Here is a 20006-nt window from a genome sequence, read left to right on the forward strand (position 1 = left end):
CATCTCGCTCCTCTTGCTTTCAGAGGTATAGATGATCATTTTCAGCAGTGCCAGTACTCATGATGTTGTCCGTGAACCAACGGAATCATCTTCAATTATAGTTTCTTTCCATTCAAAACTGCCATCATGCTCATTACAGAATGGCTTCCAAAAATGTTCACTTCCCCCGTTTGAGAAGTGAGGCTCTAGGTCCGGTAGATCACAAGATCCATCATCTCTGAACATCAAGCTTGGCACACTTCTGATATATGCATGAGATTAGGCTACTTGAAGACGTCTCAGTCGTACTAATGCCAACCGAGCCAATGCTAAACATTTGAGCCAAATGTAACAAAATAACAATGCCGTGAGTGTTCTGACCCTGATAAAATAACATGCCATTCATTTAGGCACTCTGGAGCAGCCATAGACTCAAAAGAGCTTGTCTTTCTTCCATCTATCATGCCTAAGTAACAAAGCAGTATATAATAAGAGAGAGAGAGATGAGTCCTGTTAACAGATTGGATTCCATTGGAAGCCCTTTCATTTGTTATGACCCTTTTCAACAGTGTGAAAACATTGAGATGGATATTCATCCAGGAAGGGCTACATCTCTGTACAGTGTGTTTAGTAGTATTCCATCTGTTTTTCTTTCGATGGTCATCGTCTCTTTGCTTCAACATTACCATAACAATCCATATATAACCTGTATTAAAATGTATAGATTGTGAAAAACTGAATGTTGGAGAGATTACAAATTTTTGTTATGGCTGTTCATAATAAAAACATTTTAACAAGTAAATTAAAATGTACAATATTGAAAACCTTCGGGGATAAATGTAATGTTTTGTTTGTAATTACTCCTTTTGTTGGCAGAGGGCTACTGGACAAAGAAATCAACTGTAATAAAGTAATTTTAGTATATCTTGGTTTGGTTTCGTCATTTGCACTGCACGGTTTGCGCTTAAAGGATCTGTCTGTGAAATTCTTAAAGGATTAATGTGGAGATTTTATGTAGTGGTGAGGTTGTGAATTACAACCAATTGCCTCGAAGCACTACGGTGTCTGACACAGAGCTAAGATGTGGTCACATTTCAGTTGGAGATAACGCATTTACGAAACGCGTTCTGTAGAGCAGTTTGTCCGTTTAGGGCTACAGTAGAAGCAACATGACGAATTCCATGTTAGGGGACCTGCGGTGTATGTAGATAGAAATAGCTCAAGATAATAAAAACATAACACTTCATTATTTAAGCTCTTTATACACATTATTATTATATTGCACTTCTGTCAGTAGATCCTCCAAATACATACTGACATACTGGTCCTTTAAGAAAGTGTTGAAAGGGAAACACAACAAAGCTGTTTTTCAGTCCAATTTGTTGTGTTACAACCAATAACATGTCATGCACTCCGTTCTGCATTCTCTGCTGTGCTCCTAACACACCACCTGCTTCCTTCAGTCAACGCGTGTAGGACCTATTCCAAGTAAAATCATCTTGCTCTTCTTCCAAAGTAAATGTATCGGAGGGAGTTGAGATCTGGCGTCTTCGTGAACTCAAAACAGGCTTTTCTTTCCGTAGCATGGTCGACCTTCTCGTGGACAGCACGGCGCTAGTGCTACGCCTCAGGCCATGACTGCAACACATGCCTGTAATATCCTTGAACCCTTTCTTGTCCTCTAACCCAAAGAAATCGGCAACCACGTGAAAATATTCCAACACTGCAGAATGGCTCCAGGAGGTATTATTTCCACATTCATCCTTGTGCATAAAGCCACAGTGGCCACCCTGTTCTGTCCGGGCCAGCAGGAAGTAAGGGTTATTTTGAAAAAGTGTCTCGGGTAATGTGGATGAGGGTGGTAAAAGGGGATCGTCTGTGCTATACAAACAGAGGACTGGTATTGCCACTTCATCTGCTTCTCGCAAAGGTTCATTCCTGTCCCAGTAACCTGCCCAGTCAGGCTTCAGTGATATTCTTGAACTGTCCATTTTAATGTGGTCCTTGGAGTCTGATGTTCTGTGGTTTTGTTGCGTAACAGTGCAGAACATGAATTCCTCCACACCACGTAGGGATTTGCAGCTTAAAATGTTTGTGACATCCATAACTGAGCTCAAAGAGGTGGCGTACCTGTGAAAATGGTCAAATGTTTACGGTTTAATTTAAAGAGCTTGTAGTCATACTGGCCTTTGTCAGCTGGGATTTTTGCAAAGCAAAATCGGACAGTTAAGGTCGCGAGTCTTGCAGTTTTCCAATGGTGTGAACATTCTTTATAAAATGTTGCATTAAGAATCTTTAATGGTTGAGGACTATTAAAAAGTATTCAAAATCTGCGAGGGTCATTCTAACGAAACCATTGAAACATCTTAGCGGTAATAATTACTAAAATAAAACGTACAATTCAGTCACAAAAAAGTTTCACAACAAAGATATAAAGAACAATCATTCTTTTGAATTATTCTTTTTTAAGATTTAACATGGAAATGTGTTTTTTTCAGTTGTACTATTTTTTCTGCTAATCATTACCGTAACGACCAGCTGTGTTATGGAGTTTTGTTAAGGAGTGCATGATATTTGATCATTTAAATTAAAATACTGAGCAGGATGTTTTAAAATAAGTTTTTAAATGACAAAAATAAAAATGATGAAAAAGAAATGTCAATTAATAATGTGCTCATCCTCCATAACATTTTTAAAGGACTGTTTATATACCCACAGATCTTTACGTTAAGCTTGATTTTGTTGGAAGTAAAACCTCTGTCAAATGGCTACCATGTCAACAGATTTCTTCGTATTTCTGTTCTTAAACTTTAATATTTTCTTTTGTCGTTCTTGTGAGCATGATAATATTGATTATCATTACCAAAACGGGTAGTTAAAAAATGGTTACATTTATCATATTCTATAGTAATATACTTTATTAATGTCTAAGTATGTATGATCAATAAAAACTTGCTCAAGTATTGTGGCCTGTTTTTAGCAGAACATTCTATTGACATTTTTATGCTGTTACGGTAATGAGAGGTTTGAGGTCCTTTCTTGAAAAACATTTTAGTTTTCGAATGGATGCTTTTAAACATGTCAGACATTGTTTTTATTGCCTAAGAGGATATTTGTTGGTGTTGCTGAAGTATTTTTTTTAAATTGAATACCAAAATGAAAGGTAGGGGAGACTGGGGAAGGTTGCAACATGGCCTATTCCTCCGGTCAGGAATGAGCTACAGTGATGATGCATATACTGCATAGGCTCAGTTAGCCTAAATCAGACATATGGGACCGTTCCTTCTAGCCAAACCAAATTTCAAGATGAAAAGTAATTTTTGTGATGCTCAGATTTGTTCTCTTACCATCTAAACTGTTTGTGTGAACCATCATTTAAATCAGTGTTTTCTTAGCTTCTAAAATACATTGCTAGCAAGTGTCAAAGCTATTGTGTCTAGCTAGAATAGCAATTTCTTTCAGGGCTGCCAGTGTAGGGACAGTGGCAACATGTTGTTGCAACAGTCTCTTATGACAACACTGATGTAAAAACTTGTCGTATTAGCATAATACAAGTCAAATTTTATGAATTATTAAAGTACTCTTTCAAAAGCCACCTTTTAGACACTGTTAGACTAGACCACAGTGTAGCCTAGATTAAAAACCATACCCTAACAATTATAATAACTATAATACAAAATAAAAACATGGTTTGTTCCTCATTACTTGGAAATACGTCTTTATACAATCAATTTAAATGTTCACACAAACAAACAGAGGTATTTCAGTGGGCCATATTTTCAGTATCTTTTTCAGTATTTTTATTTAAAATATTTTGCCAGTTTAACTTTTTAAAGACCAAATAAATGGCAAATTTATATTAAAGAATATTTTGCCAGTTTAACTTTTCAATGAATGTTGCAACCGTCCATGTGGAATGTTGCAACTGTCCCGTTATGGGATCGGTTGCAACATTTGACTTTGTCTGTTCAACTATAAATTGTGCGTCTCCAGTAATATTTAAGCATGGTTCTGTCTATATTTGCGAATGGAGTAGTTGGTTACCTGTTTATTTGGAACTTGCGGTAGATAAGAGCCACCCAGTGATAGAGCCAAGGAAATTCATTCTCAAACCACAGTTGTCCATGAAACACTGGAGAGATGCAAGCAGCAGCCATCAGGTACGATGAAGAGCCACATTCCCCCAGATAGGACAGCAGCAAGCCTGATCCCGAACCCTCACTTACAGCGAGAAGAGTTGAAGACGGATGGTGGCTGCGCAGGTATGCTACCGCCTGCACGAGGTCTGCGGGATTCCCAAACTCCTGGTAGCGGGGAGTTGTAAGAGGGCAGCCACCGTGACCTCGGCGATTGAACACGACCGGATAGAAACCTTGTTGCAAAGCCAGCTGACACAACTTGAGCAAGTGTGGTGTCACTCGACCTAGAGCATTGGGAATCAAAATAACAATAGCTGGATTGCTCGATTGGAGGCCTAGAACCTTTCCTCTTGGATGATGTTGCCTTTTGATTTGATCTTGATGGCTGACACCAACAGCCCAGTCCAGCGCCACAATACCTCCATCATGAAGAAGAAGGTGATCCCTTGTGAATCGGACTCCTTGCATATCAGCACCTTCCTGTGTGGGCCACATGAGATTGTTGATTATCTGTAAATGAGGGTCAGTCTTAGGCCATGTTGGAGGCTGGGTCAAAGCATGACAGTGTTTCCTCAGGTAGCTGGCAAGAGCTGTGGGTTTGCAAATCAGTTTAACCTCTGGCTTCTCCTTCGTCGATCTGGAAACGCTAGTATATGAGAGTTTGAGAAGTCTACAGGTTTGAGTCCACATAAAGGAACCCAAACGTTGAACGGCACTTTCGGCAAGATGACGAATCCAGTTCATTTGAAGCAGAATAGTAACTAGGACCAATATCAGAGAAGGTAGCAGGCAGAGGAAGAAGTCCCACATCTTGTTATCAAAGCCAGTCGGTCTAAATTCAACGGTAGTACCGTACAGACAAATGAAAATAAAAACGGAAAAGATCTTAAAAACCGAATGCTCTCGCTTGTATGCGACCTAAATGGACTTGTGCCTCCTCGTCTACCCATAGCAAACATGTTTGCTTCCCTCTTCCAGAAATCATTAACAATACTGAACCACAGACTGCTTTAGCCATTCAATAGTCATCCAATGAAACTAAAGGATTTTTTTACCACTCGAGTGTCTGAAATGTAACAGTTCCTGCAATTTTACTGAAAGTGAAACCCACTTTAAGTGCTGCAGTGGTGGAACACATTGAAGATATTCACTACAGATATTAAACTGGTAAGAGACCTTAAGGATATTGCACCCACATCAGTCTCCTTTGCTCCTGGACTGTTTATTTAGCTACTAGAAATGCTCTAACTGTATGCTTCAATAACTAAATACACAAGTACACACAAAGTGGCCGGGGAATGAAAGGAACGGTTCCTAATATCTTGGAATTAATAAGCTAATGACCTATTATGTATGGAATTAGTACAATATAAAAAAAGAGAATATTCCAGCGGCTGGGCACATGAAAAATCGTAAAAATTTATTTACATATACGTTAATGAAATAACATGTTATTTTACAAACCACACGTACATTTGCAATCTTTATCTGAAGAGACTATTTGCAAACAGATTTAATCATAAATTATGTTTTTTGTTTATTGTGTTTAAGTGTTTAGCTATATTTTTGTAGTTATTTTTACTTTATCAAAATAACTCAACTCCTTGAAATTAATTGTAATTCACAATAAAAAAAACATGATTTTTAAACACTTTTAAACTGTCATCTATGGTTGCATATGACCTATTCCTCTGTAATTTGACAATGTAAACGCATTTAAGAAATGTGTACAGTTTGTCTACAGTGTTTTGTTGACTGTGTGTGTTTGCATTTTAATCAGAAAAAGACGATGCATGTTGTTTTTTGTACAAAAAAAGTTTTATTCAAACCATAATACTCACAAATGACGCTCTACATAAAACACAAAATAATTTCTTTGGTTTAGATATTTTACTGTTTTTCATGTTTTTGTTTTTCTAGTATAATATTTACAATTTGAAATGTTGAGCAGAAGCCACGTGAGTTGTAATTGTGTTGGTCAAACAGAAAGGCGGAGGTGTGTTAAGTGAAACATTCTCAGCAAGCACAAATAGTTGGGACTGTCTATGTAAACATTCTTTTGTTGTTTAGTTCAATAAGATGAGATTTTGATTTGATTACACAAAGGTATTTAAGATTACTATTAAATGATTTAATCGACTGTGAATATTTCACCCAAAAATGTAACGTTAAGATTTTATCAGTTCTGTAATTTAATCTCATTCTCATTTGTGACCCTGGACCACAAAACCGGTCATAAGTAGCACAGGTATATTTGTAGCAATAGCCAAAAATACATTGTGTGGGTCAAAATTATAGATTTTTCTTTAAAAAAAAATCATTAGGATATTATGTAAAGATCATGTTCCATGAATTTATTTTACAAATTTACATCCACAAATTTACTACCCAAAGCTTTATTTTTGTGAGTGGATGCATGTAATCGCTAAAGAAATGGCCAGAAACACGCCTACAAACTATTTTTGGGAATAACCCACTCAAGTTTGGTATGTAAAGCTTAAAATGTCTGCTTTTAGGTTACTTTTTTCGCCACATCGTTATTACAGCGGTAAGACAAACCTGTTTCTTCTGAGCAACGGCCTGCAACAGCACCTCTGATGGACTACATTAAGGGCCATTTTCTCAGAATCCAGATTTTCAAGTAGTTGTATCTCGGCCAAATATTGTCCCAACACACCATACATCAATGGAAAGCTTACTTATTCAGCTTTCAGAAGATGTATGGATCTCATTTTGTCTTGCTTGGCTTGAGTTGATCAAACAAGAGCTACATATTCTGTTTGATCCCAGATCCTGGTCTATACAATGAGGTATGTTCACACCAAAGAAACCATGATTGTTAGCTACAGTTCATGTCATTCTTTGTCAGCATTGCAATTGGTTTAAAAGTTACAAGGACGTATACGGATTTGTAACTCAAATGAAGCCGATCATTGCTTACCAAATGCTTTTAAGGAGAATTGCTTTTTACCAAATGCTTTTAAGGAGAATGGCTAATATTATGTACTAGCACACAACATACTGTATGAACATCAGGAAAATACTATTTTGGCAACATTTTGAATTCCTTTGCGAAATCAACCTCCTTATGCACCAAGATGTGCGGCAAGCGTTAACTATAAGTGATTTTTATTGGTGTTAAGGTATCAATGCAGCCAGTTGAACTGGAGTTATAATGTAAACCCATGACAATACTGAATGATAGCTGGGGTGAATGGGAGTGGCTTGGCCTATCAGTGCTCATCCTACAGTTGTGCACAGGCTCGTATTCGTGATGCAGTCAGACTGTGCCATTAGAGTGCTTCGACAGCTCATTCTCTAAATCACAGATTCGCTTCTCCTGAGAGAGAACTGTGGCCTTCAGACTTTGGATTTCTTCAACAAGCTTCTCCAACAACTGAGGCTAGTGATGGAAAGAGATGGAGAGATAGAGAAAGAGAGAGAGAGAGAGAGACAGAGAGAGAGAGAGAGAGAGAGACAGAGAGAGAAGGACGAGAAAAGTGAAACGAGGACAGAATATGGAACAAGAAAGTTGGAAAGAAGAAGGGGTTAATGGTCAAGATGAAGATGAGAGGGGGGAAAGGAAAGAAAGCTAGTCAAGAGTACGACAATACAGGAAACTGTAAGAACTTCTGCGCTTCTATGGATGGGAATCGTAAGGAATTTAATTTCTCTTTTTGGTTACCGATGAAAGGGATTGGCAGTTTAGACAATGGATATAAATCTACTTTTTTTTAAAGGATGAATTCACCCCCGAAATTAAAATTTGATCAAACACAAAATCAAAACAAACGCAAACCTGTGCTTAAACTATAGCATAACCTTTTCATTGTTTTATCCATGCCTTGTGACAAAATATTATATTATACCAAAAACATGTGCTGCCATATTTTCTTTCAGCTCTCATTAGTGTTTTTTTAGTTATGAATGTATTTTAAATGCTGTGAAAAAAGTTTATATTATTCCCAACCCTAAAAGCTTCTAAAGAAGTCTCTACAAGACACAAGTCTATAAGGAAAAGAAGAAATCCTAGAAGGAAAACACATAAAGAATAGGGATAAGATATTCTACTCACTGGCACACTGCTTCCATCTACAACAGACATGCTTCTGCGTGTTGCAGGCCTGCTGTCCAGCACATTTTTCTTGGCCACCTTCAGCTCTCTGCTCTTTGGAGGAACATAACCTTCTCTCAGAGACACCAGTAGCGGGTCTGCATCTTGTCCCCCCATCCAGTCCTCAGGCTCCAGTGCTGGCTCTGGACCTGCTGTGTCTGGGTACAGATCATCCTGAAACAGGTCCGACTGCCATCAGAGAAAGAGAGAAAAACATTATTAGATTTATTTCATGCATAATGAATATTTCACACCAAACTGTGTCATACACTAAATCATCTCTTAAAGAGATAGTTGACCCGAAAATGAAAATTCTTTCATAATTTACTCACCCTCTTGTCATTTCAAACCTGTATGACTTTCTTTCTTCTGCAGAACACAAAGGAAGATATTTCGAAGAATGTTGGTAAACAAACAACGTTAGTTCCCATTGACTTCTGTTTTATTTAAACAAAACCAATGCAAGTCAATTGTTTGTTTGGTTAACAACATCCTTAAAAACATTTGTTTTCTACAGAAGAAAGGAAGTCAAACAGGTTTAGAATGACATGAGAATGAATAGATGATGAAAGAATGTTAATTTTTCTCATTAATAGGAGTTAAATATAGAAATGTTGCAAACAATGAACAGTTTTTGCAGCATTTATTAATCTAGGCAAATGTTAACTACAATTATTAGTTTTAAGTTGCTGTTTATTCCCACTAAATGAACAAATGTTGATGTATACGCTTTAACTATACTCTTAAAAACTGAAAATAAATATTGAAGGACCAACACAGCAGAATATGTTTTATTTACCTTTCTGGGTACTGTCATCATGATAGGCTCACACTTTCTTTCATGAAGTTTATATAATCTAGATAAAAACAATAAAATATTCTTTAGGAATTACTCATTGCGAACAACCAAATTGTACATTTTACTTGCAAATGCAATGTTGTTTTTTCTAAAATAAATAATGTGAAGCAAGTTAATGTATTGCGCAAAAAACAAACAGTATATCACATCCTATAGGTTAGAAATGTATCACGAATGTATGCATTCATGTTCCAAACACATAAAGCCAACTGACCGGGCTATCTCACACTTGGTGACATCGACTCCTCTCTTTGGCATGAAGCCCATTCCTCTCTGTGGCTCTTTGCTACTGTATGTGCTGATGTAATGAACGTAAGGAGGTTCCTCTGTGATCTCAAAATACCGAATGCTGCTGTCACCCTAAAGAGTTATTAAAGCTGTCAGAGTCCAACTTTAGTGCACCTGTTTAAAATGTATAAAACAAATGAGAGTCTGACCTTGCCGCTGAGATACACAATGTTGGTGTCTGGGTCATAAAAAGGCAATAAAACTCCGTTACTTGTGTCCAGCTCCAATAATGCAATAGGCTCTTCAAAATTTGTCTGAAATGACAAAAATGACATATACACCGTCATTTAACTGGAATACAAAAATCCACAAGAAAAAGAAATAAAGAGATTGAACGTAAATGTAACTGTAAATGTTGTCTCTCTTACCGGATCCCACAGGCCCAGTTCCCTCTGACTCATTCTGGTGAAACCTGTAGTGAAAATATTGCCCTCTCTGGTAAAAATGGCTCTCATTGGCCGGATGCCCTCATGTGGGGCCAGTCTCTCCTAAAAAAAGGGATCATTTCAACCACCTCAAAATTCAGTTCTAACATTAGAACTCAGGCTTCACCAAAAACATGAATCATCTCCCTTTTCTCTGTCACAGTACTTACCGCCAACACCTCATTTTTGCGAGGATCACACACTCGGATGCGGCGGTCTTTGCAGGAGGTGCAGAAGAGGCTGCCGTTGTAGTTCCAGCCGACGTTGTAGATGAGGTCAGGATGCTCGTCCATAGTGATCAGAGGTTCTCCAGTGCCCACATTCCAGATGATGATCAGATTATCACTGCCTGATACACAAACACACTGAAGTTACTATAAAGCAAAAGGTGCCTCGCTAAACAGCCAAACTGTCATTTTGTAGATTCTTATGGCGTATTGTCTCATTTTGCTCCTTAGGGGGTTCAAGGGTTATTCCAACCAAAAATAAAAATCCTGTCATTTATTCATGCTCAGGTCAAAAACTGTTTATGACTCTGTTGAACACAAAGGAAGATATTGAGAAATATTATGTATGGGTTCAATTGTATGGGTTTGTGTCCATACAATGGAAGTCAATGGGGGGACAATAATGTCAATTACCAACATTATTCAAAATACATTATTTTGTGTTCTGCAGATAGTCATACATACATAAAGGGTAAATAAATGGTGAAATCTTTGGGTGAACTAACCCTAGCTGTCCTCAACAGGACAGGTTAGCATCAGGCATCAGGCTTTAGGCTTTTATTAAAATGTGTACATTTGAAATGAAACACAACGGTGGCAGTATGCAGATGGGTGTTTACCTGCAGTGAGGAGTATGTTGCGGGCAGTTGGGTGCCATTTAATGATGCCCACGCGTTTAGAGTGACCCTCCAGCACCACGATGGGCTCACTGATGGGACGACAGGGGGTGTGGTCGGGGATCTGCCAAACCTGTATAACAATGCATGTGACAAATGTTTATGAATGTGATCTGTCTTTTGAAAGGAGTTTTATTAAAGAACGCGTTCTAAAACTATACATAAATATTTGCTGCAGTATTATGTTAGTAATGTAAATGCAGATCGTTTAGATCATTGAAGATGATGAAGCAGGAATGAGGCCATTATTCTGTGCTATTTAAGTTATTTTAGCACATAGGTCGCTGATCTCTCTGTTTCAATGCTTCAGGGACATGTATACAGCACTATGAATAAGGTCACGGTAGAGGCTAATTTTGGGTAAATATGTCTTCTAGGCACTAATGCAAATCTTACATGACACTTTCGTAACCGAACAGCGATGTTGAATAAGCATGTCAAACAAAGTGCTTTGTAAAGGTCTAGATATACGGATTTCAGTTCTGAGAATGTTCCTGTGGTATCGAGCGAGCTGAAGTTAAGCCAGCACAGATGACAGCTGCAGCAAACCTCTCAAACAGAAGTGCATACAGCTCATGCCATACATATCTGTAATGTGATGTCATGAAATAGTGCCGATAGCATTAATTTGTTGTAATAACTCTCTATGTTGTCTTGCTCAACATTGAGAAATTTGATTTGATACCTGTTTGATACTGATTATATAATACTTTAAGTAACTATACACAAATATATGAGGTTCAGATGATTGAATCACTCTTAAAATGTGTTGTAACAAATAACAAAATATGACATCAAGCAATTCAAACACAAACACAATCGACTACTATAGTAAGACACCATATGTCACCATAAGACATATGGTGAGTAAATGTTAGCCAAACAAAAATTTTTGGTTGAACTTCCCTTTTAAACGACAAGAGACTGAGCTTCAGAACTAAAAAACTGATTCTAAAGCAGATGTATCAACTCTAAGTCAGTTTCTCTAAAGTTCACACAGGTCTGGTGTTTTCAACCTTTTGGACTCAAAGGCCACCCACTTTATTCAACAATATTCAAAGCCAAAGGTCCCTCTCACCAACATTTAAAATTTCTACCCAATAAAATATTTTAGAGTTTGACAATTGTTGGAAATGGCCTTATAAAAATGGGCAAATAATAAGAAAGAACTTTTAATTCTAAAATATAAATTTATTATTAGTCATCTTGAGGCTCTCTTGAAATTTCCCTGTTGAGATCCACTGACACAGGTGCTCTAGTCATTTTGTTCTTTAGACAAATGCACAAGTGTCCAGATATTTTTCTTCATTTTAAATAGTATATCGTTTATTAATGGAAAAGAGGAACAAGTTTTGTCTGATTGTTTTCCATGTCTTAGCAAAATTGTACTAAACAAAGTTTGTGACTTTTCTGGCACTTGCAATGTGAACACAAAAATCTATAATAAATGTGATTTTAAAATGCTAATGGTCCTTAAAAGGCACATTTTTACTCCTGACCACCATAGAAAATATAATATTTTAATAATATTATAGCCTATTCAATTGAGAAATGTATCCTAATTTTTGGATAAATACTACATGAAATTCCCTGGAAATATTCTTTAATTAATTACACTTTTAACGCCAAAGAAATGGGAGGAACTTAAAATCAATTCTTTTATTGAATCTGTCATTACAGGTTTCTGACCTTGAGCTCCTGCTTACATGTTTATAAATACCAGCCTGACACACACACCATTGGATTTATTCATATCAACAAATTAGACTATTCTCATTCTCATAGACTCTCATATACTCCCGCCTACCACAGAGATCTTATAAATCACAAGTTATGCAGCTTTCTCACCAAATATTGGATTCAATCTATTTGTCAACTTGTTTTCTTTCATTTAGGACTGGTTTAGTGTTAGTTAATCTGAGTTTAAGCACCTCATTTTTTGTGAATCATTTTGGCAATGAGCCGCCTACCACACATCTGGCAATATTACATAAAATATAACAAAAAATTGCATCAATGTTCCCACCAGCATTCTTTAATCTAGACTAATTTTTTTATCCAGGAAGTTTGTTCTGAAAGGCTTTGTGTACAAAATAGCACAGAATCACACTTATGGTGTTCCTGGGTCAAAATGACCCGAATACCAAAGAGAGCTTATGCCACTCGATATTCTATATAATCACCAAATATTGGATTCAATCTTTATGTCAAACGGTTTTCTTTCAGGTATTACTGGTTTTGTGTTTCTTTTATAACTGATTAATCGTAGGCCTCATTGATCTGAGCTTACCTTGTTATGCGTGAAAAAGCATTATTTGTGTATACTTTTACAAACACACTATTTATCACACTATTGTACTTAAAGAAACACTGGTAGATGTCATACACTGGAGATGTTTATGAATAGAGGTGGTAATGATTACCATGGCAGTTGTGTCTTCAGAGCAGCTGGCCAGGATGTTGTCATTGTGAGGACACCAGTCGATGTCCAGAACAGGACCTGAGTGTCCAACCACTAGGGGGTAGCTTTTGTCCACTCTGCCTACCTGTATCATACCAAAACAAACGCATGAAATGCAGTGCATGATATTTTCCTCTTTAAAAAATCTGCCACTCAATGATACTGTGACACGATTTCAAAACAAGTAAGGACCAGTAAATAAACTCATTCCATGTTTAATACCCTATTTGTGAAAATGCATATGTTTTCGATGATACCAGGGCATGGTTATGACATTGTCATCAGTGCTATAACTTTCATGTTATTCTGTTATTAAGTGTTTAGCTGGTGTGAACACATGTTGGCTCTTGCCCTCGCCGCTCCTCCTCCAGTCACTCCTCTCTTCATACTCCTGGCGTGTATTTATAACCCCGTGATGAGCCGTTGAAAAGGGAGTTTTTCTTTTGGCCTGCTGAGACCGATTGCAATGGAGATGGTCAACTGGGTATTTATAGTGTGTCTATACAGGCTTGCTGACATGTGCTCATGACTCTGCAGTGGGGCTTGACTAAAAAGGCATTAACTTATGGACCCTTAATCAAGACAAATGCACAAAAAAGAGATCTAATGATACCATACACTGCTATAGACCAATATTTACACATGCTTTAATACTGTTAAATGTTTCCGGTCAAACTCATGGTTAGCTCATGTGCTAATGATCAACATAAAGATAACATTTGATCTATGTAGCCCGTGTAACCAACATCAAAATCCTATTTGGGCAATTCCAGGCTTGCTTATCAGATTTTTTTCATTATAGGTCAGATGTCAATATTTGGTGGATAAACACCCATGTGAAGTCTCTCTTAACGTGTTTAAAGCATTGTATTCTGTAAATGAATGGTCACATCCATAACGTTTCATATTTCTCTGATGTGGGCATATGAAAATAATAATAACATATTTTGTAGCCTATGAACATTTACAGAAATCCTACAATGTATGATGTCTTTCAAAAACGTGAGCCCTTCTTATGTTACACCATACAAAAAGCATGATTTTTGTCTCTCTTTTAAAACAGAAAACTTGTGTGTTTTGTGCTTGGACTCAGCTTGGATATCAGGGATTTAGTCAAATATAAAGAAGATGGGTCAATATACTGGTAATAAATACATTTTCTGAGAAGTTTTAGATGAAAATGTCACATCCATAATGCTTTAATTACCCATTTCCATGCAAACAACTGCAGGAGCCCCCAAAAATAGCTATTTGGACACATAAACCACACTTAAAATATGCAGTCATTTCATAACACAATGTCAAATCCATCGGCATTATATCATTCACCTAAAAGAGTTGAACACAACAAAAGCAGTTTTAGAGAATATTAGCAGTAATATCATGTAATAAGTAAGTGAGAAAGTGAACATACTTTAACATACTTAAAATGACCTGATACTTGTTTGGAACTAATATGTAAATTTCACAGTTCCGGGAAGCAGGGCCAATGGGCATTATGCAATATATAAACATGAACTTGTTTCGTCTGTAAATATGCAAATGGTTAACTAGACAGAAGCTGTGCGAAAGAATATAGCCGAAATCGATTTGTTAGAAGATGTCGTGTTATAAGTCAGAACTGAAAATATGTAAATGAGATCAGCTTTATTGTTGTTAATATAATCTATAGGCTAAATTAGAATACCCGCACGGTTGTCTTTTAAATCTCAAAAGGTAATCGGTTTTTAACATGTATTTGATGGTGTTTCTTCGCCAATAATGAATTTTATATTGATATAATGTTGATCAGGACTAACTGCCTTACTTAACCGTTTTTTTGCCTTCGTTATTAGAAAATCCAGAGTGCTTTCACATACATTGCTAAATGTTTACTTACACATACTAGTAACATATAGGCTAAAGAAGTACACATTACACACTTACATAAGAACCTGAGTCACAAGGTGCCTGGAAAGCATTGTTGCAATCATGTGGTGTAAATCCTGCATGATGAAGGATGTCTACAGGTGTTCATAAAGTCCTTCAGGTTGTGATCATAATTTGTAACTTGCCAATGTAATCCTGTATTAGATAGAGGTGTTTCCTTCACGTAGTACCCTATAGGCTAATTCAAAACTTTATTGTGCACATGTGTGTATGGAGGGGGGGGGGGACGGGGGTCTACAAAACACTTGTGCCCAGGGGCCCCTGAATTCTTAATCCGGGCCTGCTGAGAAGGATATCTGTTTGCAGATGGCAATTGTCTGATAGGTTGTTACTACTTAAGATATACATATGTTCTGGTACTTTCTCCTAAAACCTCTTAGATCTTTATATCTTAACTTGATTGTTAAGCTAAATATAAAAACCGTTACATTTGAATCAGTGACTCTTTTGCTCTGAAATGTGCTTATCTTTTAAGTCAAGTCAAATTGGGGACAACTTTATTTATATAGCGCTTTATACAATTTTCATTGTCACAAAGCAGCTGTACAAGAAAACATATTGATATAAGGTTATGCAAGTCAAAACAATAAAGGTGAAAACACAGAAGACAGACACAGACACACATACACACACACAGATTCAGCCACACACACAAAACACTCCACACAAACGACACGCCCAAACACACACACAAACGCGCACACATACATACACACACACAGGCGCCATCACCTAGAACCCAAGAGGGAAACACAGGTCAAATATCAGACTGACTATAAATTCCTATATGCAGTTTTAATTAAATAAAATATAAGAATTCTAGAAGCCCCCCTGGCCTGGCGAGGAACCCAAAACTCCATTGAAGGAGAAAAAAAACCTCAGGTTTTCTCAGGGTATCAAGGCCTAACCAGGGGATTCCAGTTCCCCCTCTGGCAAAAGCTGCAGCCTCTGAACAAGCTCGACAGTGCTTGCACAACAAGGCAAAATAAAAAAATTTGTTTAAGATAATCATTTATAATCTCATAGCGGCTGAAATTTTGTAGTGAAGACGTGTCAAGTCGCTGCGTCCTTCTTTATCCAGCTCTATCATCTCAGCTTTTGTCAGGTCTGGGCATGGACTGCGTCTTTTACTTCTCATTTCCATCATAACCTGAAATAAACCTTTGCATGTAGTACTGGTTTGACAAAAAAAAGTATTGGTCTGTAGTAGTTTATAATGAGTCTATTATAGAATGTTTAGAAACAAAACAAAGATACTAGTTTACAGGTAGAGGACAGATACAGGTATCTTAGGTAGAAACAGAGAAATCCTCAAGAATAGAAATGTTTTATCATTATGGTTGTACTGTACTCTAAACTGATGGGTGACAGAAGCCCTATTAGATCATATGCATTTACATCCTGAAATACTGATGTTATCACCTCCTTGATAAACCTGAAGCACAACATTTAAAACATGCTCACTTGTAAATCCATGTTTTGCATGTGTTGATTATTCACTTTGCTGTAGAGACCCGCATCAGCATCATTTTGAAAGCTGATCACAAGCATGAGAATGATTGTAAAAGGCACGTTCACTCATTTAACAAGCTCAGTTAGACATCAGGGTTGATTTGCTTTACTAGCATATACCAGCATCACAAATTCAAGCCTGGGATTTGCTACCACAAATAGAATAAAAAGAATTGTGCGTTTCTAAATGTAATCTGGTGTGTTAATGTCACGTTAAAACAGTATATTCTCAGATCTTTAAAAGTCTTGCACAAACATAAGGTTTAACTTTCGTCGCTCTCAAAAAGTAGACGAAATGAAAACGATTTTTTTTAAAGTTACGACAACGTTTTAATATATTCTATAAAAGCAATTTATCAAAACATCAACTGAGAATTGCTGACCACAGAAACCTTTTAAAACGCTAAGAATTCCACTGTCCCCCAAACTATTCCAACCCTCCACAGTATGTCACAGAAGTAGTTTCGGACAGCATGTATGTACTGTATGTTGTGTACCCTGTTTCCATGGGGTTCATTCGTGTGTTTCTATCTGGGTGAAATGGAAGCCATGAGGGGGATGGGCACCCTTACCATAAGCCAGGGCTGACACTCTTGAACAAATATACCCATCAATATAGTCACTCCAAGATAAAAGAATAGACAAAGTTTGTAGAGCATACAAGTAGGTTGTATAAATCTCACTGTATTTATTGTTCCATGAATAAATACTAACTGCCAAGAAAACCGGTGTCAGAAATGTCTAGCAGCTGTCCCCAAACCACTTACCTTTGAAAGAGGGAGTACCAAAAAAGCCCCACCACCACTGGACTCCACTATAACTGCCAGAAACTTTGGGTTAACTGCACAGAAGGAGCTGTCCCACGTCACCTTGGATACCCGAATATCATCATAACCCTGCTCCGCTTTTGCCCCCTGGCCGAAAACATGTCGGAACTTACTCTGGCGCACAATGCTGCGACTCATTGCTGTGAAAAAGACAGAGCAGAAAAATATTATGGGTTCAGAATAAAACATGCTAATACAGTCTATACTTTTATGAACTTGACCAAAGTTTATATTGCATTCAGGATATACGTTTCTTTATTAATAATCTGTAATCTAAACCATGTCATTGTTAGTGCCATTACCAACCAGCTAAACTACAGGAACTAGATTTTACATTAAATGTTTTTATATTTTAAAGAGTTTACACTTGATTCCTATGTAAAATACCATTTTACACAAGTAATGGTTCATCTGATGACTAAATGGAAGCATCTGGCACATCCTTTTATCCAAATAAACTTACAAGTCATGTTCACTCACTGCTACAAACTGTTTTTGTGTTGGCTGTTGGTTTTGACATGCAGACAGAGATCTGTCTACTGTTGAAAGACTGTGGTTCTAAAATATTTGTAAAAAAATGTTCAACCAATTTTAATAAACAAATATCAGAATGATGGGAGAAGTGGAACAATAATGTCTAAGTACCCGGATAATTTATGTCTGACATTTGTTCAACATTTTTTTATCATGAATTGTACACACATACTATTTAATTTTATGAAAATAAAAGTTTGTATTAAATTCGTACATAGCTTAGTATGTAAATATGGCTGATGGGACAATGACCTGAATGCTTCTGAATATCAATGTTATAAATCCAATGTTGTGATGAGTAACTGGGATTTTTCAGCATTTTCAAATTTGCATCACGAATAGCTACAAAAGGCGCTGCTTTACTTATGCCATTGTGTTTGTTTTGTACACTGCTTCTTAATACTGTATTATTACAGTAACATTAATAAATAATGTTAAAGCGACAGTTCACCTAAAAATAAAAATTCTGTCATCATTTTCTCACCCTCAAGTTCAAATCTGTGTTAATGTCTTTGTTCTGATGAACACAGAGAAAGATATTTGGAAGAATGCTTCCAACCAAACAGTTCTTGGACCCCATTGACCAGCAGGAAAAAATCACAATGGTAGGCAAAAGTGCACCGGAACAGTTTGCGTTACATTCTTCAAAATATCTTCTTTTGCGTTCAACAGAACAAACAAACGAATAAGCAATTTTTCCTACCATACAGAATTTTTCTTTTTGGGTGAACTATCCCTTTTGTAGGTTTATAAATCAAATTCACATCTAAATAGTAAGGAAAAGTCACTATAGGCAGCTTAATATTATTATTTTAAAAATCACCACTTATCACTTGGATGTCATGCTAGATGGTATTATATGTTTGTTATATATGTTGTAGGCCTATATTTGTCCAGTTTAAAACGAAACCAATCATTTCACTATGATTTCAAACCCATTCACATGGACTTACTCACCAAATATAAACATTTCAAGTTGAATGTTTACATGACCTAAAATAATGAGGAGAATGTAGAAAACACAAAAAAGTCAATCGCAAAAAACGACTTTAGCCGGGTGACATTATTTGTGGAAGCGTCCACAGATGATTGACATTAACATACAGAAGCACAGTGTGCATAACTGACACAACGGTACCACAAATAGCCCTTACAGGACAATAAGAGACTAGACGACATGCCAGGGCTGGGAAACCAGTGTCAATAAACACCATTTACTTCAATCTGGCAATTCACTCGAACTATTGACATTTATATTAAACGTTGGCGTCGACATCTTTCTACAGCACACGATTGGTGACGTAGCCGACGCTGTTAAACCCCATAGTATCCTATACAACAAATGCACAACTGTCCCACGCGAGAGTGTCTTCAGACACGCTCACTTTCCTAATATAGTCAAGCCAAACTACCCACGTGTGTCTCGGCCCTCCAGACGTGACCCTGCCGCACTTACCGAGGGGCACAATGTCGCTTTCCCGTTAAAGTGACGCGTTCTCGATTGCGCGTCATTCTTGAACTTCACAAAACTCCGCGCGCGCGTGTCGTCACATTGCACCATTCCGTAAGGTCATCACACACGAAACTGCGCACATGAATGAATAACCCACCTCAGTGTGTTGGGGAATAAACCCAGAATGTGTCTTTCAATCTCCTCTTCCCCTTTCCCGAGTCGGTTAACCGGTTGCGTGTACGTTGCGCTTCTGTCAAGTTTGCGTCGGTGCGTCTTTATTCCAGGTCGAAAACTTGATGCGGACTCACAGAGGTCCAACCCGGTAGCCGTTCATGAGAGAAAGAAATGAATGTGAGGGGGGCGAGGAGAGAGGAGATGGGGGTGGAAGGGGGTCAAAGCGGTCTCGTCTATTTTCGAAACGGCTGTCGGTGTCGGGCAATTTCTCGCGCGCCGGTGGCAGGACTGTAGATTGCAGCGGGAGCGCGCACGAGGTCAGGTGGCTCCGGCATCTATTTTGGGGGTTCTTCTGATTGTTGTGATGTTAAAAATACCTATTTTATAAGGATTCTTTGCTACTTACTG

At 37.4% G+C, this 20006-nt stretch overlaps 2 protein-coding genes across 3 annotated transcripts; both read right to left on the reverse strand.

Moving 5' to 3' along the window:
- Window positions 1–745: 745 nt before the first annotated feature.
- On the reverse strand, window positions 746–5077 carry LOC306911396 (protein ABHD15). The gene is made up of 2 exons (XM_079486707.1): window positions 4024–5077; window positions 746–2109 (listed from the first exon to the last, which is right to left on the reverse strand). Exons 1-2 carry the CDS (start codon window positions 4926–4928, stop codon window positions 1443–1445), a joined length of 1572 nt encoding a protein of 523 aa, XP_079342833.1. The 5' UTR covers window positions 4929–5077; the 3' UTR covers window positions 746–1442.
- An 846-nt stretch (window positions 5078–5923) lies between these two features.
- Window positions 5924–19873, reverse strand: coro6 (coronin 6). 2 transcript variants are annotated; one of them, XM_079485969.1, is made up of 11 exons: window positions 19582–19873; window positions 17378–17577; window positions 13132–13254; window positions 10652–10781; window positions 9975–10153; window positions 9748–9867; window positions 9529–9633; window positions 9306–9451; window positions 9032–9089; window positions 8194–8421; window positions 5924–7521 (listed from the first exon to the last, which is right to left on the reverse strand). In XM_079485969.1, exons 2-11 carry the CDS (start codon window positions 17573–17575, stop codon window positions 7399–7401), a joined length of 1410 nt encoding a protein of 469 aa, XP_079342095.1. In that variant the 5' UTR covers window positions 17576–17577; window positions 19582–19873; the 3' UTR covers window positions 5924–7398. The 2 variants fall into 2 exon arrangements, with proteins under 2 accessions (XP_079342095.1, XP_079342096.1); XM_079485970.1 differs by lacking the exon at window positions 19582–19873 and adding an exon at window positions 19428–19494.
- Between the last annotated feature and the right edge of the window lie 133 nt (window positions 19874–20006).

This window comes from Barbatula barbatula (assembly GCF_947034865.1).
Source record: "Barbatula barbatula genome assembly, chromosome: 22".
Taxonomy (NCBI): domain Eukaryota; kingdom Metazoa; phylum Chordata; class Actinopteri; order Cypriniformes; family Nemacheilidae; genus Barbatula; species Barbatula barbatula.

What these genes read in the sequence shown, in the direction of transcription:
- LOC306911396 (XM_079486707.1), bottom strand. Translation starts at nt 4,928, where the DNA reads ATGTGGGACTTCTTCCTCTGCCTGCTACCTTCTCTGATATTGGTCCTA. An exon ending in CGCAAGTTCCAAATAAACAG is followed by an intron (nt 2,110 to 4,023) that starts GTAACCAACTAC and finishes CCATTTTCACAG; the next exon opens with GTACGCCACCTCTTTGAGCT.
- coro6 (XM_079485969.1), bottom strand. Translation starts at nt 17,575, where the DNA reads ATGAGTCGCAGCATTGTGCGCCAGAGTAAGTTCCGACATGTTTTCGGC. An exon ending in CTGAAGACACAACTGCCATG is followed by an intron (nt 10,782 to 13,131) that starts GTAATCATTACC and finishes ATTGTTATACAG; the next exon opens with GTTTGGCAGATCCCCGACCA. An exon ending in CAACATACTCCTCACTGCAG is followed by an intron (nt 10,154 to 10,651) that starts GTAAACACCCAT and finishes TTTGTGTATCAG; the next exon opens with GCAGTGATAATCTGATCATC.